Source organism: Myotis myotis, unplaced genomic scaffold (genome assembly GCF_014108235.1).
Source record: "Myotis myotis isolate mMyoMyo1 unplaced genomic scaffold, mMyoMyo1.p scaffold_m19_p_9, whole genome shotgun sequence".
NCBI lineage: Eukaryota > Metazoa > Chordata > Mammalia > Chiroptera > Vespertilionidae > Myotis > Myotis myotis.
The window spans coordinates 64,390,488-64,411,127 of record NW_023416401.1 but is presented as its reverse complement, the minus strand read 5'-3'; the positions used below and the strand labels follow the sequence as shown (position 1 = coordinate 64,411,127).

At 49.3% G+C, this 20,640-nt stretch overlaps 2 protein-coding genes across 3 annotated transcripts in view; both read right to left on the bottom strand.

Moving 5' to 3' along the window:
* The window catches only part of MAVS (mitochondrial antiviral signaling protein), a 26,167-nt gene extending 7,528 nt beyond the window's left edge, over nucleotides 1–18,639 (bottom strand). Inside the window, exons 1-3 of one of the 2 annotated variants that reach the window (XM_036322226.1) lie at nucleotides 18,504–18,639; nucleotides 2,184–2,361; nucleotides 221–395 (exon numbers count right to left, since the gene is read on the bottom strand). In XM_036322226.1, coding sequence (XP_036178119.1) covers nucleotides 221–395; nucleotides 2,184–2,300 — 292 coding nt within the window. In that variant the 5' untranslated portion in view covers nucleotides 2,301–2,361; nucleotides 18,504–18,639. Of the gene's footprint in view, nucleotides 1–220; nucleotides 396–2,183; nucleotides 2,362–6,724; nucleotides 7,495–18,503 lie in introns of those variants that run through there. The other variant, XM_036322225.1, reaches the window with a different exon arrangement.
* On the bottom strand, nucleotides 14,723–20,640 carry AP5S1 (adaptor related protein complex 5 subunit sigma 1). Its single transcript, XM_036322227.1, has 3 exons — nucleotides 20,519–20,640; nucleotides 18,504–18,692; nucleotides 14,723–15,871 (listed from the first exon to the last, which is right to left on the bottom strand). The coding sequence occupies exons 2-3, from the start codon at nucleotides 18,674–18,676 to the stop codon at nucleotides 15,445–15,447; spliced, it is 600 nt and encodes a 199-aa protein (XP_036178120.1). The 5' UTR covers nucleotides 18,677–18,692; nucleotides 20,519–20,640; the 3' UTR covers nucleotides 14,723–15,444.

Sequence of the window (20,640 nt, the reverse complement as noted above, 5' to 3'; positions counted from 1 at the left end):
TTACAGAGAAGACTGAGGTTCAGAAAATTAAGAGACCTGGCCAAAGGGACACAGCTAAGTAGCTTGGCTGGGACCTAAACCCAGGTTTGTCTACTGCCCCAGAGTGATGGGAGGGAGGGTGACAGAGGAAGGGAGGAGGTGCAGGAGTGAGGGGACAGGGAGAGTGGAGGGCAGGGGAACAGACAGGGGCTCCAAGAGCAGGGCCAGGGCAGGGGCTTACAGGGCAGGTTGCTCTGATAGACGCGGTCCACTTCGTCAGCAAGAGCAGCCAGCTCACAGGCCCTCAGTGCCCAGATGAGGGACTCCACCCAGCCACTGCGCCGCTGAAGGCTGTTGAAGAGATCCCAAATGGTGTTCCGGTTCCCCTTGAGATCGAGGTGGGCCCGCAGTAGGTCCTGGAAGAAACAGCCCATGGCCCTGCTCAAGCCAGGTGGCCCTGGCCCTTTTCCCACTCCAGAGGGGACAGCTGCAGAGAGTGGCCCCAAGCAGCCACAAGAGGGAGGCAGCCATCTGACACTGGGTCAGAGCCCAGGGCAAAGTTAGGGTTTGAGTTCAAGTTTAAAGGCAGCTATCAGGAAAGAGGCTCTTTCCGTGTCCTGGGTTCTCTAGCTCAGGGCTTTGCATGAATTATCTTATTTAATGCAATTATTCCTACTCTGCTGACAAGGAAGCAGAGGCTTTGCAGAAGTAAGGCAGCGAGGCAGGATCTGAACCCAGTGAGTCTGATGCCAAAGCCTGGGGTTTGTTTATACAGCCTCTACGGCAGTGGTTCTCAACCTTGGCTGCACATTAGAATCACCTGGGAATCTTTTTAAAATCCTGATTTCTGGGCCTCCTCCTCCAGAAATTCTGTTTCTTTCTTTAAAAAATATATTTTATTTATTTTTTACAGAGAGGAAGGGAGAGAGATAGAGAGTCAGAAACATCGATGAGAGAGAAACATCGATCAGCGGCCTCCTGCACACCTCCTACTGGGGATGTGCCCGAAAGCCAGGTACATGCCCTTGACCGGAATCAAACCCGGGACCCTTGAGTCCGCAGGCCGAGGCTCTATCCACTGAGCCAAACCGGCTTCGGCGCTGTTTCTTTCTTATGGGGCGGGCCACAACATTAGTAACAAGAAACAGAATTTCTGGAGGATGAGGCCCAGAAATCAGGATTTTAAAAAGATTCCCTGGTGATTCTAATGTGCAGCCAAGGTTGAGAACCACTGCTGTACAGCAAAAGGGTTTAGATTAGCAAAGGAGGGAAAGGTGTGTAGGAAACTGCAGATGACGAAGGGCATAACGGAAAAGAGAGGAGGCCAATAATAAGGACCAGGGAAGGGGAGGAACTGGGGAGATTCTGAGATGAAGCAGCAGCTGCAGAGCTTTAAATCCACCTAAATTCCCACATAAAAACAAGCAACCAGATAGCAGAGATAAAAATGCACAGTTGTTGCTCAGTGGTTTGAGCATTGACCTATGAACCAGGAGATCACGGTTCGATTCCAGGTCAGGGCACATGCCTGGGTTGTGGGCTCAATCCCCAGTAGGGGGCGTACAGGAGGCCGCCAATCAATGATTCTCTCTCATCACTGATGGTTCTATCTCTCCCTCTCCCTTTATCCCTGAAATCAATAAAAATATCTTTTTTAAACAAGATGGTTCTGATAAAAGTTTATGTGGGGCCCTGGCCGGGTTTGGCTCAGTGGATAGAGCGTCAGCCTGCGGACTGCAGGGTCCTGGGTTCGATTCCCGTCAAGGGCACATGCCTGGGTTGTGGGCTCGATCCCCACTAGGGGGCATGCAGGAGGCGGCCAATTCATGATTCTCTCTAATCAATAATGTTTCTATCTCTCTCCCTCTCTGAAATCAATGAAAAAATATATTTTTTTTAAAAAGGAAGTATGTGTCTATCATTTAAAAAAAACCACAAAGGTTTGTGTGGGGCCCAGAACCCAGAAATTTCAGGCAGCCGCTGCCGTATTGTTGAGCACTGCACCAACACGACACCAGAGGGAGCCCAGGAAAGTTGGAAAGGCCACCCTGAACCACACTTTATTCTGAAAGTTAGAAAAGAGGCAGGACAGGAAGTGGGTTAGACAATAGGGAAGGAAGGAGTTGGCTCTGGCTTGGGTGAGGCTCTGAATTCCACAACCCTGCCCCGCCTCCCCCTGCGCCTCCGGTCTGACTGCTGCTCACCTGGTCACTGGTTGTGAGGCAAGACAAGTAAGGCAGAATCTCCAGAACAGGAATATGGTGAAACTTGCGGTAATTGCGGCGGATGTACTCGAAAGTCTTCTCCTCGGCAAACGTCATCACTCTTCAGCTCTGCAGGACGAGGGCTCTAACTCGATGGGACTGAGAGCGAGGGAAAAGACTGGAAGAAAGCAGACCACACATGACAGCAGGAGTGCAAGCGGGGTTGGAAAATGGCAATTCTTTCTTTCTCAACACTGCAGTTCTGGCCTTTTCTCTCTAATTACCCTATTTTATTGTTGCCTGAATCTCAGAGGCCCTCAAGGAATTTGCTTAAAAACAAATTGATGACCACAAACATCAGAGCCAGAAGATCGAGGGCCCATCTCTGCCCTGCAAGTTGGTCAGTGTGGGGAAGGGTCTGGTTCCTCGCCATTGTCCCCAAGTCTGTGTGTGCCCCTAGCTGCTGACAGCACGAGGGCTCCAACTAGACGTGTTGCTTCTTTGAAGTACACTGAGAAAAAGTGAAGCAGCAGCCCAACATGATAATAATAGGACCCATCCTACTTGAAAGGTAAAGAAAATTAAGTATTAAGAAAAGAAGGGGGCTCGCTAGTTAGTGGAAGAGCAAAGGATGAGGTTCTTTCCAGAACATGACTGCAGGCCTATCATTTACAGCTTGCTACATACATGTTCTTAGTGTAGAAGGCTGGGTTCCACTTCCCTGAACTCACTGTTGACCTAGGGCAAGTTACCAGTCTTTTCCAGGCCTATCCTCACCCCTAAAATGGCTCAGAGAGCTTGTTCTGATAACACAGTAGTTCTGCCTTGTAAGCTTGAGGTCTCAAAGACAAGGGTCTCAAATACAAGCAATTACTGCCAGTCCCTTATGTAGCACTTAACACAATTTGCAATTATAGATGCATTTGTTTGATCACTTCTTATTTGCCTCCCCCTGGGGAGAAATGCAGGGAATGCATTTCTCTACCATCATCCAATTTATATTTTATTTTGTGGGAAAGATAACAAATCCGTAAGCGCACATATAAATAAGAATCCCGGGTGATAATAAAGTTACAGAGAAAATAAAGCAGGGCACTGAGACAGAGCCGATGCGGAAGGGTACGCCGCTTGAACTGGGACGGTCCGAGAGGCCTTTCGGAATTGGCCACATTTGAGCTGAGTTCCTTCCTGGCTGTGAGATTGGTATTTCTGACCGAAGGCACAGCAAGTGAGAAGTCCTAACGGGGGAACGAGCTTGGCATGTTTGAAGAAGAGAAAGCAGGTCCAGGTAGTCCAGGTTTAGAAAGCTAGGGGAGGGGCAGAGGTCAAGGTCAAGGAGGGCTGCGTATATATAGTGTTATAGGAAAAACGTTGGGCTTTATGTGGAGTGAAACAGGGAGCCACTGGAGGGTTCTGAGCAGGGAAGGGAGAGCACTTGGTTTATGTTAACGACCTCTCTGGCGGCTGTGAGGACCTTGGACTGTGGAGGGGCCAGGATGGAAGCAAGGAGACAAGTCACAGCAGGGGACAAACAGATGATGGGTACGGCTAGGATGGTAACCATGGAGGTGGCAAGAGATGGCTGGATTCCTGGTGTTTTGTGGACTTGGGAGGTGAGAGAGAGAAGAATCAGGATGACTTCTTGGGCGCTGGGTGGATGGGTGGTGCATTAAGCCAGCCAGGGATATCAGGGATAGGAGCAGTGTCAGGGTTTCCCGAGCTCCATTTTAAACAAGTGAAGCTTGAGATCCTATTGGATGTCCAGATGGGTTTTCAGGGAGGGAAGGGGCCGAGGAGAAGGCCAGGCTTGAGTGAGACCACCAGGAGACAGTGCTGCACAGCAGAGAGTGTTCAAAAGCTGCTGAGGCCACCAGTCTCTCACACAGGGAACAGGACAGCAGTCCAGTCTATGGGCCTCACCACCTCACATTGCATGACTTGCTTTGCCAACCAGGTGGTAGATTCCTGGTGGGGCAAGTGCTAATGAAAGAGGTCAAGAGGATCACGGAGGTGGGTCAGGGGTCCTCGGAGACTTCAAGAGATGAGCAACGAACAACTCCGTGGGAGTTAATAGACCCTTTTCTCCTTCCCTCCATGGCATCCAGAGAGGTACCAGGGGTCAGGTGATACATTCTTCTGCACTGTAGCCTTAGCCCTTAAGACTCAGAGTTTGGGGGGCATGGGTTTATATGTATGGTTCCACTAAAAAGAAAGGAAGTCCAAATATACTGACAGCTGTGAGAGGGGCAGGGGATGTGGAGCTGGGTGAAAAAGGTGAAGGGATTAAGCAAAAAAGGAAAAAAAAAACACCTCACAGACACAGATAACAGTATGGTGATTACCAGGGGGGAGGGGGGAGGGGGGAGGGGGGGCGAGGTAGTGGCAAGGGGAGATAGAGGAAAGTATAGGGGGAATAAATGGTGATGGAAGGAGACTTGACTTGGGTGGTGAACACACAATACAATATACAGATGATGTCTCATAGTATTATGCACCTGAAACCTACATAGTTTTATTCATCAATATCACCCCAATAAATTCAATAAAGAAGAAAAAATAAAGGGTTATGGAACAAAGCCAGAATAATTTTTAAACATTAAAAAGACTAATATTGGCCCTGGCTGGTGTGGCTCAATGACTAGAGCCTCGGCCTGCAGACTGAAGGGTCCTGGGTTGGATTCCGGTCAAGGGCACATGCCGAAGTTGTGGGCTGGATCTCCAGTAGGGGGCGTGCAGGAGGCAGCCAATCAATGATTCTCATCATTCACGTTTTTTCTCTCTCCCTCTCCCTTCCTCTCTGAAATCAACACAAATATATATATTTTTAAAAAGACTAATACTGAAGCAAGAACAGAGACCAAAGACATTGCGGGGGGGGGGGGGGGGGGGGAGGACAAAACACCTCACAGACACAGACAACAGTATGGTGATTACCAGAGGTTTCCCGCGGAGGCAGGAGCTGAATAGTACAGATAAGAAGAGAACTGTACAAGAATCAGACATTCATGATAAAAGTGTCACTAAATAGTGATTAAATTGTTTAGAAGGTATTATTCATAAAACTAGCTTTCCATGAGAAAATAATATCAGATCCTAATTTTACACAATGGATAACAGAAAACTCCAAACAAATTAAAGTCCTAAATATAAAGGGTAAATCATAAAGAAAAGAGTAAGTGTAGAGAAACATTTTTTAAAGAACTTCTAACAAAATATTTGAGATCTTAAGCATAGCTCTGTGTTCATTCCCAAATATTCCAAATAAGAAATTAAGCAAAAAAAGAAAAGAAAAAAAGAAACAAAGTCCTTATGTATTCACATTTATTGAGGGCCCACTACAGGCAGGCATATCATAAATATCTTTCATCTAATCCTTGCCACAATGCCATGTAAGAAGTGATGTCAAGCCCTGACCGGTTTGGCTCAGTGGATAGAGCCTCGGCCTGCGGACTCAAGGGTCCCAGGTTCGATTCCGGTCAAGGGCATGTACCTAGGTTGCGGGCACATCCCCAGTGGGGAGTGTGCAGGAGGCAGCTGATCGATGCTTCTCTCTCGTCGATGTTTCTAACTCTCTATCCCTCTCCCTTCCTCTCTGTAAAAAAATCAATAAAATATTTTTTTTAAAAAAAGAAGTGATGTCAAATTGCACATTTGACCAGCGGCCCTGACAGATTTGAACCTAGGACTTACTGCCTCACTGCGTTCACCGTACACCCGGCAGGGATAGAGGCCCTGCAGCAAGTGAGGCTCACAGTCCCCGTCTTCAATTTCAGGGAGGGGCTAAGGTCACCGGCCTGTGTGTGTGTGGGGGGGGGGGGGGGGGGGGCGCTAGGTGCGGTGCGCCGGGGAGGATGCAACATTTAGTCCGCAGCTCGGTTCTCAGGTCGCGGACTCTCCTTCCAGATGTCTTTGAGGCTCCACTGCATCTACCCGGAGAACGCTGTTTTTGGGTGTTTTGTCTTGTGGGGGTTTTTTTCTTTTGCTTTTTTCCTCGATGTTTTCCTGGTACATCTTGATGGTTTCCGGTGTCCGACCCCACCGCCCTGGGGCTGAGCGCGCTGCAGAAATGTCCCCTCGCCGGGACGGGTGAGCCGCCCCGCCTCGGCTCCGATGCCCGGATTCCTGGGCCAGACCCAAGCTCACGGAGGGCGGGAGGCTCGCTCTTCCAGGAGGTGTCACCCCGAAAACTGTCAAGTCTCGGAGGAGGGCGGTAACTCGCGTCGGAAAATCCGGAGCAGGCCCCGCCCGGGGGTCACCCTGAGCCTGCGGGCGCCTGGAGCGCAGCAGCCGGAGCCGTCTCCCTCCGGCCCCAACTCCCCCGCGCGCCCCGCGCCACCCACCTCCCGACCCCCCGGTGCTGGAGGCGGCGCGTGGAGCCCCCGCTGCCCCGAGCCCCGCGCGCTCTGTCCCCGACCCCGACCCCGACCCCGTGCGCCCCAGACCCCGTGCGACCCGGCGGCCCCCGAGGCCAACTCGGCTCCTGCCTCCGCGGGAAACCTCTCGGAGAGGCGTCCGTGCGTCCGGACCCCACCGGACCTTACCTCCGGGAGCCACCACCCGGCGACCTGCCGACCGCCGCCGCCTCCAGCCGGAACTCTCCCCGCGGGCGGGAGGCGGGGCCACTGCCAGGCGACAGGGGCGGGACTGCGCCGGGCTCGCGGGGGCAGCTGGGCGGCGGCCGCGGGCACTGGGCCTCGGCTTGGGGCTTGGATCCGCTGGACCCGCGCTCCGGACCGACCGACCGACCGACCTAGGTTCTTGCTGGGGCTCTAAGGAGCAGGTTGTTTTCTCTCCTTGTCCGTCTCGTGCACCTTTCAGGGCAAGTCCCGGGTCAGGCTAGAAACCGAGTGGGCGGCCCACCCGGTGGTCCGAGGCCAGTTCGTTCCCACGCTTCCTGCGCGAAGCACCCCCTCTTCCCGCGGAGATTAAGGGGTGAGGGGGTTAGGTCGTTCGCTCTTGGACGCCCAGGGCCTGGCACACGGTTAGTGCTGGTAAGTGTCCGGTGACTCGAAAAGTTTACATGGATGCGAGAGCCCGGCCAGGAGACCGCGCATGCTGGGCCCCGGGAGGCAGGTTCCAGGCGCAGGGCATGAGCCCCAGGCTTGGCTCGCCTGGCACCCTGGGTGTGGGAAAGGTTTCTTGGTCCCCGTGGGTACCTCCCCGCAGTGCTTGCCAGCCGCCGTGTCCTTCCTCTGATGGGGCAGAGGACACTTGCTGGGCAGAAGCCAGCACTTTTGAGCGCCTACTGTGTTCCAGGTACAGGCTTAAAGTCCATTATCTTAGGGCCCATTAAATCTTTCACAATAACGAGATAGAATGGTGTGGGGGAGTTTTCTGTTTTAAAGAGAAATTTAAAGATTTGGGGGTGTGTTTAGCCCCCAAATCTTTATTCTTATTATTAAAGTTTATAAAAGTTTTCTTATTAAAGTTTATAAACATAAGCCAACCCTATCACCACTCCTGGGTATGCATCTACCTAGAAACATAACAATAGATAATGTTCATAGTGGCTTTAAAAAAAAATGTGTATCTTTTCATTGATTTCAGAGAGGAAGGGAGAGGGAGGGGGAGAGGGAAATAGAAACATCAATGATGAGAGAGAATTATTGATCGGCTGCCTCCTGTACGCCCCACACTGGGGATGGAGCCCGAAATCCGGGTATGTGTCCTGACCAGGAATCGAATCGTGAGCTCCTGGTTTGTAGGTTGAACTTTAACCACTGAGCCACACCAGCCGGGCCATAGTGCCTTTATTTGCAATAGGCAAAGTTTGGAAACAACCCAAGGATCCATCAGCAGGAGAATGGAGAGAGAGACAAACCCTGGCGTGCTCACATCATGGAATAGGATACAACAGAGAAACAGAACAAACTATCGATGCACACAACATGGCTGACTCACAGGATGAATGGGCACTGTGGCCAACCAAGCCATGCTCTCTGTCCCCAGTCACAAAGTCAAGTCCAAAACCAGGGAAAACTCATCCACATAAATAGAAATCAGCCCACCAGGAGTGGCTCAGTTGGTGGAGGGTCATCCTGTGCAGAGGGGAGTGGGGGTGGCAGCTGCCTGGCCCATCCCCCCAGCAGGCATGTGGGGAGGCCTACAGATGGATGGATGTTTCCCTCTCACATCAGTGTTTCTCCCTCTAGCTCTCCCTTCCTCTCTCTAAGGATGTCCTCAGGTGAAAATTTAAAAAAAGAATCCAATCATTAGTTACCTCTGAGGATGTTGAGGGTGGCGTACAAGGGGGCCTTCTGGTGGGAAGGACATACTGAGTATCTTGATGTGAGTGTTAGGTACATGGGCTTGTCCAGATGTACACTTAAGATCGTTGCACTTTATGCTGCAACTTAAAAAAGACAGATGCCTGAGGGGTTAAAAGTTTTGGCCAAGATCACACGCAAACGCCTGAGTACATACCTGTCTCTAAAGCCGGCGCTCCCAAACCGGACCGTAGGAAGATGCCTGAACACTTTTCAGGTGAGATTTTATTCTTTTACTGGTAACTTTGTGTACATTTTACAACATTCAGCATTTACAAAATGTTAACATCACACCTAAACTCAACTAACTGTAATAAAGCCAGCTCTGCCCTGTTTGGCCAAGACAGGGTGAACGTTGATTGGTTCCAAAATTATTCCTGCCTGCTACGGACCCCAAATCCAGTGACTTCGTATCTAATCCTTGCAGGCAAGAGCATTGGGAGTGTGGTGACTTGCTTTCAAATTCATTTATTACCCGTTTTTGCTGGACCTCACAAGACATTAAAAAACAAAACAAGAGCCCTGGCCAGATTGGCTCAGTGGATAGAGCGTCAGCCTGGGGACTGAAGGGTCCCGGGTTCGATCCCGGCCAAGGGCACATGCCTGGGTTGCGGGCTCGATCCCCAGTGGGGGGTGTGCAGGAGGCAGCCGATCAATGATTCTCTCTCATCATTGATGTTTCTATCTCTCTCTCCTTCTCCCTTCCTCTCTGAAATCAATAAATAAATATATTAAAAAACAAAAAACAAAAAACAAAACAGGAAAAGGAACAGCTTCCTCAAAAACACTGTGAGATACTTACTCCATTTGGGATGTTATAACAAAAATATCATCGTCCCAGCCGGTTTGGCTCAGTGGATAGAGCATCATTCTATGGACTGAAAGGTTCCAGGTTTGATTTCGGTCAAAGGCACATGCCTGGGTTTCGGGTTTGATCCCCAGTGCGGCGGGGGGGGGGGGGGGGGGGGGGGGGGGGAGTTGGGGATGGGGGGAGCATGCAGGAGGCAGCTGATCAATGATTCTCTCTCATCCTTGATGTTTCTATCTCTCTCTCTCCCTCTCCCTTCCTCTCTGAAATCAATTATATATATAAAACATATCATAGACTGGGTGGCTTAAACAGCGAACATTTATTTCTCAGTTCTGGAGTCGGGAAGTCCAAGATTTGGTGTCTGGTAAGGGTCCGGTTCCTGGTTCATAGGCATCGTCTTCTCACTGTGCCCTCACATGGCAGAAGGAGCAAGGGGGCTTTCTGGGTTCTTCTTTAAAAGAAGAACCAGCCAGTGTGGGTCAGAAGTTGAGTGTTGACCCATGAACCAGGAGGTCTCGGTTTAGTTCCTGGTCAGGCCACATGCCTGGGTTTGGTTGCAGGAGGCAGTCGATCAATGGTTCTCTCTCATCACTGGTGTTTCTATATCTCTCTCCCTCTCCCTTCCTCTCTCTAAAATCATTAAAAAAAAAAAAAAAACTTAAAAAAAATTTGGCTCTTAAAAAAAAAGAAGAGCAAGTACAAATTCCATTCCTGGAGGCTTCACTCTTATGACCAAATCATATCCCAAAGACCCCACCTCCAAATCTCCAAATCCCATCACATTGGGGATTAGATTTCAATATATAAATTAGGGGGAGGGGAGGGGAGGACGGGCAGACATAAACATTCAGTTTACAGCAGATATCAACCATTAAGATAGCTATTATTAAAACAAACAGAAAATGGCAAGTGTTTGGGTCAAATAAAACTGGCTATTTATATTATCTTTTACTGTTGATTGCATACCACCCTACTACATGAGTAGAATTCACTGATTATTGCCCATTTATTACTGGAAGGGCGAATCCACAGAGTGATCTATATGCTCCCCCAATGAGGGCCTTGGAGCCTCCTCCCCAGGAAAGCTCATTCCCAGGCAGGTGGCCATGTCTGCAGGCCAGTGCCCCAGGAAAGGCTGTGGCTCATGTGGCTCCCATGTGATGACTCGGCAACCACCAGCTCACATTTCCTCTAGGCAACAAAGTCAGGCCCAAAGACAGTGCCAGAGGGCCCAAAAAGGGACATGTTCTCATGTCCTAGTCCCTTCAGGGAACTCTTCAAAACTGAAAAACAAAATATGATCCCTACCTTTACAATCTCATTTCATGTAAGTTTCTAAGCTGTTGTTCTTTAAACTTTTATACTTTCATCTGTTAGTTTTAGTACAGATGTTAGTAAAATATATGTACTCAATAAATCTGGGGGGAAATTGATATATGCTCATATAGTTCATATAAGGGAAAACAGACATGTTGGGTGAAGAAAATCAAAATCTGTGCTCAAAATGCCACCACCCAGACAAAACTGCTAGTGCTGCTCTGGTGTCTTTTCTTCTAGTATTTTCTTTTCCTCTGGCTTCAGTGCCCCTGGCCTTGACAAGCCACATGAGATGGCTCAAGTCATGATCTAGGATATGACAGGGTCTCTGGTAGGAGCCCTATCTCAGTGGTCTCAGGAGAAGCGGGGGCTTGGGCCATGTCAGCTCATGGGTCAGTCCCTGCTGCATCCAGCTCCTCCAGAGCTGTCCAGCCCCTGTGGTCAGCATGGCCTCCTCCTCAGCCCCTCAGGAGCTGCCATCATGCTATTCATTCCTGAGAACCACTGGCACAGTTGCTTGGCAACCGACATTTAAATAGGGGCTGGTGGGAAACCGAAAGGAGTGCACGAGCAGGACATGCCTTTGAAGTTAGATATCAGAATTCCGAAAATTCAGGCTTCCTCCAATGCAGACGTTTCCCTGGCCACATCCCTCCATGGCCCCAGCTTCCTACCACACTGCTGGTGCCCTGCCTGCTGTCAGCCCTTCTTTGCTGTCTCTTGTCTAAGGGCCCTTCCCCCAGGATCTGGAGCTCAGTGAAGAAAACAGAAACCACTCTAGGTATTATGTGTATGGAAGCGTTTTTTTTACATGATGCATGATTTACATTCCATGAAATACACCAATGTTAAATGTGCAATTTGATTAATTTTTATCCAAGTAAATACCTGTGTGACCAGCGCTTTGATCAAGATCTGGAATATTTCCATCTCCCCAGAAATGTCCCTTGTAATCCTTGTTTATTAATCTCCACCCCCAATCATTATTCTGATTTCATCACCACAGTTTAGTTTGACCTGTCCTTGAATTTAATATAAATGGAATCAGATAATATATACTATTTTGTGTCTGGCATCTTTCACTCAACATGTTTTTGACATCCATGTATGTTGTTGTTGCATGTTATCAGGAATTTGCTTTCATGTTGAGTCATAGTCCATTCTATGAATATATCACAATGTGTTTATTCATTCTATATATTTTTTTAATTTTTTAAAAATATATTTTATTGACTTTTTACAGAGAGGAAGGGAGAGGGATAGAGAGTTAGAAACATCGATGAGAGAGAAACATCGATCAGCTGCCTCCTGCACACCCCCTACTGGGGATGTGCCCGCAACCAAGGTACATGCCCTTGACCTGAATCGAACCCGGGACCCTTTAGTCCGCAGGCTGACGCTCCATCCACTGAGCCAAACCAGTCAGGCATTCTATATCTTAATGAACTATTTGGGCTTTTCCAGGTTCAGGCTATTAGGAATAAAACTATGAGCATTCACATATGTCTTTTTGTGGAGTTACACACTTATTTAAAAAGTGCTGGACAATAGCCCTGACCGGTTTGGCTCAGTGGATAGAGCGTCGGCCTATGGACTGAGGGTCCCAGGTTCTATTCTGGTCAAGGGCAGGTACCTGGGTTGCGGGCGCATCCCCAGTGGGGGGTGTGCAGGAGGCAGCTGTTCGATGTTTCTCACTCATTGATGTTTCTAACTCTCTATCCCTCTCCCTTCCTCTCTGTAAAAAATCAATAAAAATATTTTAAAAAAAAGTGCTGGACAATAGGGTAGGGCATGTTTAGCTTTATTGGAAGCTTTCAGACACTTCTGCGAAGTGTTTGTCCCACTTTACACTCCCACCAGCACTATACTTATTGATGGTTCAAGGTGCTGTAGTCCACGCCTCTTCTTCGCCAACACTTGACATAGTCAGTTTTTTCCACAGGAAGGGATTTAATATAGGAAGTTAGTTGGTTGCAAAATCGTGAGGGGGCTGGAGCAGCCGGAGTCAGGAGGCTGCTATCGCAGTAACTGACTTCGAGAGCACATCGCCGTAAAACCGTGGTCAGAAGTGAGGGGGACACTGCTGCCGCCCCCGGCTCCACAGAGCACTGCCTCAACATCTGGTTGATACAGGAATACTGAGTCTGGCTGCTGAAACTGGCTCGAGAGCCTCACATCTTTGTGTCCTTGCTGTCAGCAGAAGATGGTCTCTAACCCCCAAACCTCTGATGGGGCACCTAATTGTCAGACCTTGGTTTATAGTCATAACTCTAGCTGCAAAGGAGTCTTGGAAATGTAGTTTTTTTTCTTTCCAGCCTCTGCAAAAGATAGGAAAGCACCCTGTGGGGAAGGAGAGGGCGCCAGCTGTAGCGGTTGGCTTTTTAAAAAATATATGTTTTATGGATTTTTAGAGAGGAAGGAAGAGGGATAGAAAGATAGAAGCATCAACGAGGGAGGAACAATTAATTGGCTGACTCCTGCACGCCCTACTGGGGATCGAGTCCGCCACCCGGATATGTGCCCTGACCGGGAATCAAACCGTGACCATCTGGTTCATAGGTCAACACTCAAACACTGAGCCACACCGGATGGGCTTTTTAATGTAAGCAATAACACTGTTATTTTCTGAGAATTCGTTCTTATTCTCTGCTGTTCCTCTCTTTGCTTTATGGGAGTGATATCTTCCTGAATCTAATTACTGAGAATAATAATTAGAGAGCCCCCCCACACCCTTTTTAATTTTTATTTTATTTTTTTACCACCCCTTTTTAGAAATAATTCTCTCATGTCCCCTGCATGGTTTTCCTCTGAAACCATTTTTATTGTTTTTTAATTTAGTTTCGCTTTCCCCAGATGTCTGGTGAACTTTGCATTAAAAATGAGGCAATAAAAAGCACTGAGGAAGCTGTGTGTACATCTCCTGGCTAGCTCCCTTTCAGGGTGTTCACGTGGGGGACTCACCCGTGGAAGAGCCTCTACAGGCTGGAAGAGGAGGGTTTTCATACATGGGGCTGTTCTCTTTCCTTAGATGAGTGTGGTGCTTAACCTGCCTGATTCAGGCCAGTGACTCTTTGGGCTGTCTGGTAAAATCTAGAGGCCAGAACAATGTTTTGTTTTGTTTTGTTTTTGTTTGTTTGTTTGTTTTTTGGGGGGGGGTCTTTTTTTTAATCCTCAATCAATAGCTACCCTCAAAGGAGGCACATAAGGAGACAGAGGTGTTGTGGCAGACAAGAGGTAGAGACCTCCCAAGAGGCCTCTTGGGGGTATCCTTAACCATGAAGGTTCAGACACTCAGCTCAGGGCCACACAGAAAGGCATTTACTCAGAGGAACGGATATGCATTAATTCAATTCACAGAAATGGAGGGTGAAATTGTCACTGGGTTGTGCCACATTATTAATCTTTAAACTTCCATTAACTTTCTTGTATTCTCCCCGACATATCCTCTCACACAAGGAGACTGAACTCATCAAGAGAAGATAGCTAAGCCTGCAGCCTAGAACCAGATAAGGAACCCAAGGACCACAACGAAGAAACCGGTTTGTGCCTTAGCCAGATGGCTCAGTTGGTTTGAGCGTCGTCCCGTACACCACATTGATGTTTCTCTTCTCTCTCTCTCTCTCTCTCTCTCTCTCTCTCTCTCAATCAATCAATCAATCAATCAATCAATCAATAAAAGCATATCCTTGAGTGAAGATTAAAAAAAAACACTGGTAAGCGCCGGAAAAATCCAACATGGCATCTGAAACCCCTTCCCACGTAACCTTTGACAAACTTTCCTTCATGCCCAGGGATGGAGACTTAACATTAAAATGATACATGCAATGTATGGCTAGGCCTGTTCCAAGCATGTTTGGGAACAGTGCATGCTCCCTTGGAAAGCCCAGAACCCTCCACCCCTCCTTGGGAATCTCTGTCCCTGAGCCTGCCTAACGACTCCCCCACGAAAGCCTTTAAGACTTTCCTAGGGGAGGGAGGGAACAGAGGTGGGAGAGGGCATAGAGGAGATTAATGGTGATGGTAAAAATAAAAATAATAAAATAAAAAAAGACTTTTCTAACTCTCCAGAAATGGGGAGAAGGGATCTGTTGAGCACAACTCGTCCTTCTTAATTCCTTGGCCAAAGAATAAACTCTCTGATCTACTTTACAGAACAGTTTCATTTTATTGGCGCGAGCAACACTGAGCAGAACCACCACGATCTTGGGTCCCTGTCCTACAGGGGTCAGTGACAAAATCATATAGTCGGTGCTTTTAATTCAAAATGAGAAAGATAACATCATCCAGGCCAGATTTCTTACACCCGCCCGATGGCACCTTCTCTCCCTGCGGATGAGGGAAGCGCATGATTATCTTGAGGCTGCTTGGCACGCATGGACTGAGCCCGAAAGGACCTATAGAATCCCCCTGAATGACTGACATATTTGTGAACTGTGGTGGAGCTGAGTCTCAGACTCCTTTTGTATGGTGATGACTGTGGGTTTGGGAAAAGAACATGGGCCTAGTTCCAGGCAGCTGATCCTCACCACACCAGCACCACCCTAGCGCTCGGAGCTGGTGCACTGTAGAGGACTGGCGGATGGGAATGGGAGAAAGTGGAGTCAAGGACGAGAGGGGCTGCCCTTGGTAGCAGTCTGAATGTCATGAGGCACCTCCAGGCACAGACTGTTCTGTGATTCTTCACCTCTACCTTCTGCCCTGCCCCCTTTTCTGCCAGCTTGTCCCATCCACTTGTCCTGGGTGTGGCAGCACACCAGAGCTGGGAGCAGGCTGGGTAGGAGGTAGATGCCAAGTTTTACCAGGTTGTGTGTCTGAACATCCTTGTCCTTCCTCAATGCCCTCTCGCAAAGTCCCATGCAGTGAGGGGTCAGCGGGGCCAGGCAGCACTGAACTCCTTCTCCAGACTCTGGACAAACTGGTCATTGAGGAAGAGCAGCTGACCATGGGGCAGGAAGCGGGTGAGGATGCCCTCGATTCGGTCAGCCCGCAGCAGGAGATTGGTGCCAGGGGCCAGCAGCCGGAGGTGGTCGAGGAGGAGGCGTGCCAGCAGCCGAAGTGTGTTCTCTGCCAGCAGCAGGTTCTCGTGGGCATCCAGCACCAGGGCGAAGCCTAAGGAGAGCACGCCCAGCCACACCACTGTCCGAGGCTCCCGGAAAGGGTCCCCTGCCGCCAGGCGGAAGGCCCCTCGTGGGGCCTCGTGCAGGGGCATCGGCTCATCTGAGGGCTGGGGCTGCAGATCCGTGGGAGGCCTGCCAGACGCCTGCTGCTGCAGCCGGCACATGGACTCCACCTGCCTGGGGAGAGTGGGTGGGTCACCAGCTTCTGTCATCCTCCTGACCATCCGTGGAGCTGGGAGCTGCCATTGTCCCCATATCTCAGATGTAGACACTGAGCCCCAGAGAGACTAAGTGACCTGCCCAGGGCCACAGAGAAGGAAGTGTGAGCTGGAGCAGAAATCTAGACTCCAGCCTCCAGGCCCTGAACCACTTCACTCAGTGTGGCCAAGAGAAGGCAGATTTTGAACAGAATTCCTTGGGCTGAAAAAGGGCACCAGGGGAAGAAATCCTGACCCATCTGCTTCCTCAACATAAAGAAAAGCAACCAATGAGAAGCCACGTCTAACACGGGCTGTCCAAACTCTCCACCCACTTTCCCTCCTATAACCCTCTCCAGATGAAAAAGAAAGATCGTTCTCTTGGCCATCCAGGCTTTTGAAGGCACTCTCTCATTTCTCCTGAACTGCCCTCCAATTTGGGCCATGCACAGGCTGGTCTTAAAGCAATGTTTGGTTTTCTGTGCCGCACAAGGGGGCAGAGGTCCAGAGGAACAAGAGGATGGCGGAGGTCTGACACCAGGTTGTCTCAGAGTGTTAATCCTCCTCCCAGAACGCACAGAGACCAGGTTCTGGCACCCACTGACTCAGTCTGGGATGGGAAGGTCCAAGCCCAGGCACTCCAACTGGAACAGTGTTTCCCAAACTGTACTCTAGATCCCAGGCTTTCGGAAGGCTCTGAGCATGAGGGCTTCCTTTGCACCGTATTCTCTCTCCTACTTAGAGATGTATAAAGCCTACAGGCACACTAAAGGCCCTGAGAATTCTTGCACTGCAAAGCATGTCTAATCTATACTGGTGTTTGCTGCCTACAGTCAAATCCCACCTCTATTGCCGAAACCGGTTTGGCTCAGTGGATAGAGCGTCGGCCTACGGACTGAAAGGTCCCAGGTTCGATTCCGGTCAAGGGCATGTACCTTGGTTGCGGGCACATCCCCAGTAGGAGATGTGCAGGAGGCAGCTCATCGATGTTTCTCTCTCATCGATGTTTCTAACTCTCTATCTCCCTCCCTTCCTCTCTGTAAATAATCAATAAAATATATTTTTAAAAAAATCCCACCTCTATTGCCTTCTATCTGCATAATCTTGTGTAGGTTACGTTCCTTAAACTCTCTCTACTTCAGTTGACTCATCTGTAAGGTGGGGATAATAACTGTACCTATGAGTTCATACACATGAAATGCTCAGAACATAAATGCTTAGCACATATTTCAGGTTCAATAAATCTTAGCTATAACAATAATAAAAGTATTAATACTTTCTTTAACCCTTTTGCACATAACACTTGTGAACAACTATAAAAGACTCTGGAAAATGCGACGCTAAAACTTCCTCTCTGATTCTTAGTCCCCCTGTTTCTTGTGCTCCCCAGAAAACCTACCACAATTAGGCATATATTCAATGAAGTTGTGGGGCTGATACCACTGTAATTAATCCAGTTATTAATTAGCACGAAAGGAGCAGGGGGATGGCCAAATGGTAAGAGCGTGCCATTTGTGCAGCTTTGCCAGGAAGCTGCAAAGCCACCGGTCTATTCCCCACAGATCTCTGGGGGAAGAGTCTGTACAGGGGAGGAATAGAGCATGCCCAGTAAAGTATAGGTGACATAAAGTCTAGTCTGTCAGTTACAGCTGGGAACAATTCATTGGTCAGAGTAGGTGTGGCCACTGCAAGCACAGGAAGATTTAAGCTACTTAGCTCCTGCCCTAGTTGGTTTGGCTCAGTGGATAGAGCATCGGCCTGTGGACTGAAGGGTCCCAGGTTCGATTCTGGTCAAGGGCACATGCCCGGGTTGTGAGCTCGACCCCAGGTGGGGGTGTGCAGGAGGCAGCTGATCAATGATTCTCTCTCATCATTGATGTTTCTATCTCTCTCCCTCTCTGAAATCAATTAAACAAATATATTTTTTTAAAAAATATTTTATTGATTTTTTACAGAGAGGAAGGGAGAGGGATAGAGAGTTTGAAACACAGATGGGAGAGAAACATCAACCAGCTGCCTCCTACACATCTCCTACTGGGGATGTGCCCGCAACCAAGGTACATGCCCTTGACCAGATTCGAACCTGGGTCCCTTCAGTCCGCAGGCCGATGCTCTATCCACTGAGCCACAGTGGCTAGGGCAATAAAAATATTTTTTAAAAAAAGATACTTAGCTTCTACACAAAGGAGTTCCCTCTCTGTCTCTCGGTTCGCTCGGGACTCTTGTTGCAGGGGACTTGCTCCTTGGCTCCCCTGCATTTGCCCACGTGGTTCACAGTCATGCAGACCCCACACAATGGACTAATGGACTGTAACTAGCCTAATGCTGTGCGGGACCCAGCGCCACCATGGAATGGAAACTCTGGACACTGCCCTTGCTTCTAGCTCTGCTGAATCCCCAGCTGCATCTCTTCCTGGACTGGATGAAGGGAAATGGGATCTTGGGAATGCAGGGATGTAATTCCACGTAAATGAAAATTACTCATCCTCCTGGGCGAGCCTCAGAAAATTATTTTTGTCAAGAGATCCTAAGGACCCATCCCCCAGCACCCAGTGAGGAAAGGGATCCCCCACTTCCACCAATAACAGAGCTATACTAGGTTATGTGGTTACCTGGCCACAGCCAAAATCTGCTCCTTGCAGAGGAGCCTGTCCCTCTCAGCACCGTGTGGTCGTGGGTCATCAGGTGAATTCTCGGCACCGAAGACGCAGGAGTAGAGCACTCGGCAAAGGCCCTCCTCTGCCTGTGGGGCCCTCAAGGTGTGGATGAGGAAAGCGTGGACCATGGCTCCAGGGTGGGTGCTACAGGGAAGCCAAACACCTCAGTGAGATGAATGTGAAACCCCCAACAGGGAAGGCAACCACAGAAAGGGTCTGGCCCAGCAAGGTCTGGAAGTCTGTATGGAGGCTGGTGTGGCTGGTCACTGGTCCTCCTCACCCACCCAAGACACACCCCCGGCCTCTGAATAAGTCTGGCCAGCACCACCTCTGCCCATAACAGCCTGGGAGTGAAGAAATCTGACAATCTCAAATTCAGTTCTACAAAACAACTGGCCAGGAATATGCAAAAGTGTCCAAGTCATGAGAGTCAAGGGAAGCTGGAGAGCTGCTCCAGAATGAAAGACTAAAGAAACCAAAACAGTTGAAGGCAAGGTATGTTCCTGGATGGGATCCCGATCCAAGAAAAAGGTAGTTTCGATAAAGGGCATTATTAGGACAACTGGAAGCATTTAAACATAGACTACACGTTAGATAATAGTTTTGATCAGTATCTCCTGATTTTGAACATTGGGATCTGTCCTTCCTTGTAGAGAATACACACTTATACTGGGCCGGTATGGCCGGTATGCCTGGTATGCCTCAGTGGTTGAGCATGGAGCAGTGAACCAGGTCATGGTTGGATTCCCGGTCAGGGCAAATGTCCAGGGTTGCAGGCCAGATCTCCAGTAGGGGAGCGTGCAGGAGACCGCCAATCAATGATTCTCTCTCATCACTGATGTTTCTAACTCTCCCTTCCTTTCTGAAATCAATAAAAACATGTTAAAAAGGAAAATACACACTGATATACCTCTAAACATAGAGGCAAAGGGGCATCACATCTGAAACTAACTTAATTATCATGAGGGATACAGGAATTCTCTATTTTTTTTATTTTTTTTAATCCTCCCCCGAGGGATATTTTCCCCATTGCTTTTCAGAAAAAGTGAAAAAGAAGGGAGGGGGAGGGAGAGAGGGGAGAGAGATAAAACTTTGATGTGAGAGAGAAACATCAATTGGTTGCCTTCCATGGGCCATGGAGTGGGGGAGGCACAGATCCTGCCACCCAGGTGCTGCCCTTGGCCCCAAAGGAACCTGCGACCCTCCCATGGGCGGGTCCACACCAGGGGCTGGTAGGCGCTTTAACCCCTTTAGAGTCACACCGGCCAGGGCACGGGAGTTCTTTCCTTAAAAATTCTTAAAATGTGAGATTATTTCAAAATAAAGACTAAATAATGATGATGATGGTGATGATGATGATCATGATGGTGTCTGAGTGGCTCCATAGCCAGCCAGGGTTCAAAGGCAGGGGGTACACAGTATACAGATATTTGTAGTTAAGTATAAATAGACCATCGATTTATTTAGTTTTCTTATTCTTATTTTTTAGATATGTTTACTTTTTATTTGTTTTGTTTTAAGAGAGAGAAACATCCATGGGCTGCCTCCTGCACGCCCCCTGGGGATGGGGCCCACACCCCAGGCATGTGCCCTGACCGGAAATCCAACCCGTGACCTCCGGGTCAGAGCTCAACCACTGAGCCACACTGGCTGGGCAACATCTCCGACTTAATCTGGTCAGACAGGAAGAAGGTTCGCGAAGGCGCTCTCAGAACCAGAGCCCGCTGACCTCCATTGACCTTCTAACCAGAAGAAGAACGCGTCATCAGCCCTCGCCACGGCGTTTCCCTCACAGAGAAAAGGCAGCAGCACAGACCCTTAACGTCACTGCCTCGCGCAACCCTGCAGCCCAGTGCATTTTGGGGGTTGTAGTTCCTTGCTCCAGCCGGCGAGGGCTATGCAGGGGTACCCTCTCGTGAGTATGCTACCGCTTCAGCCCCCTGCCGCTGTCCTCGAGGCGTCGCACTTACCTTCTTTCTGCTCCCGCAGGCTTCTAACAGGCGCTTCGCTGGCGGGGGAGCAATGGCGGCTGCGCGGCCTCTAGGCGCCTGCGCACCCGAGTCGCGGGCGCGTGCACGAGGGTGACGGGCGC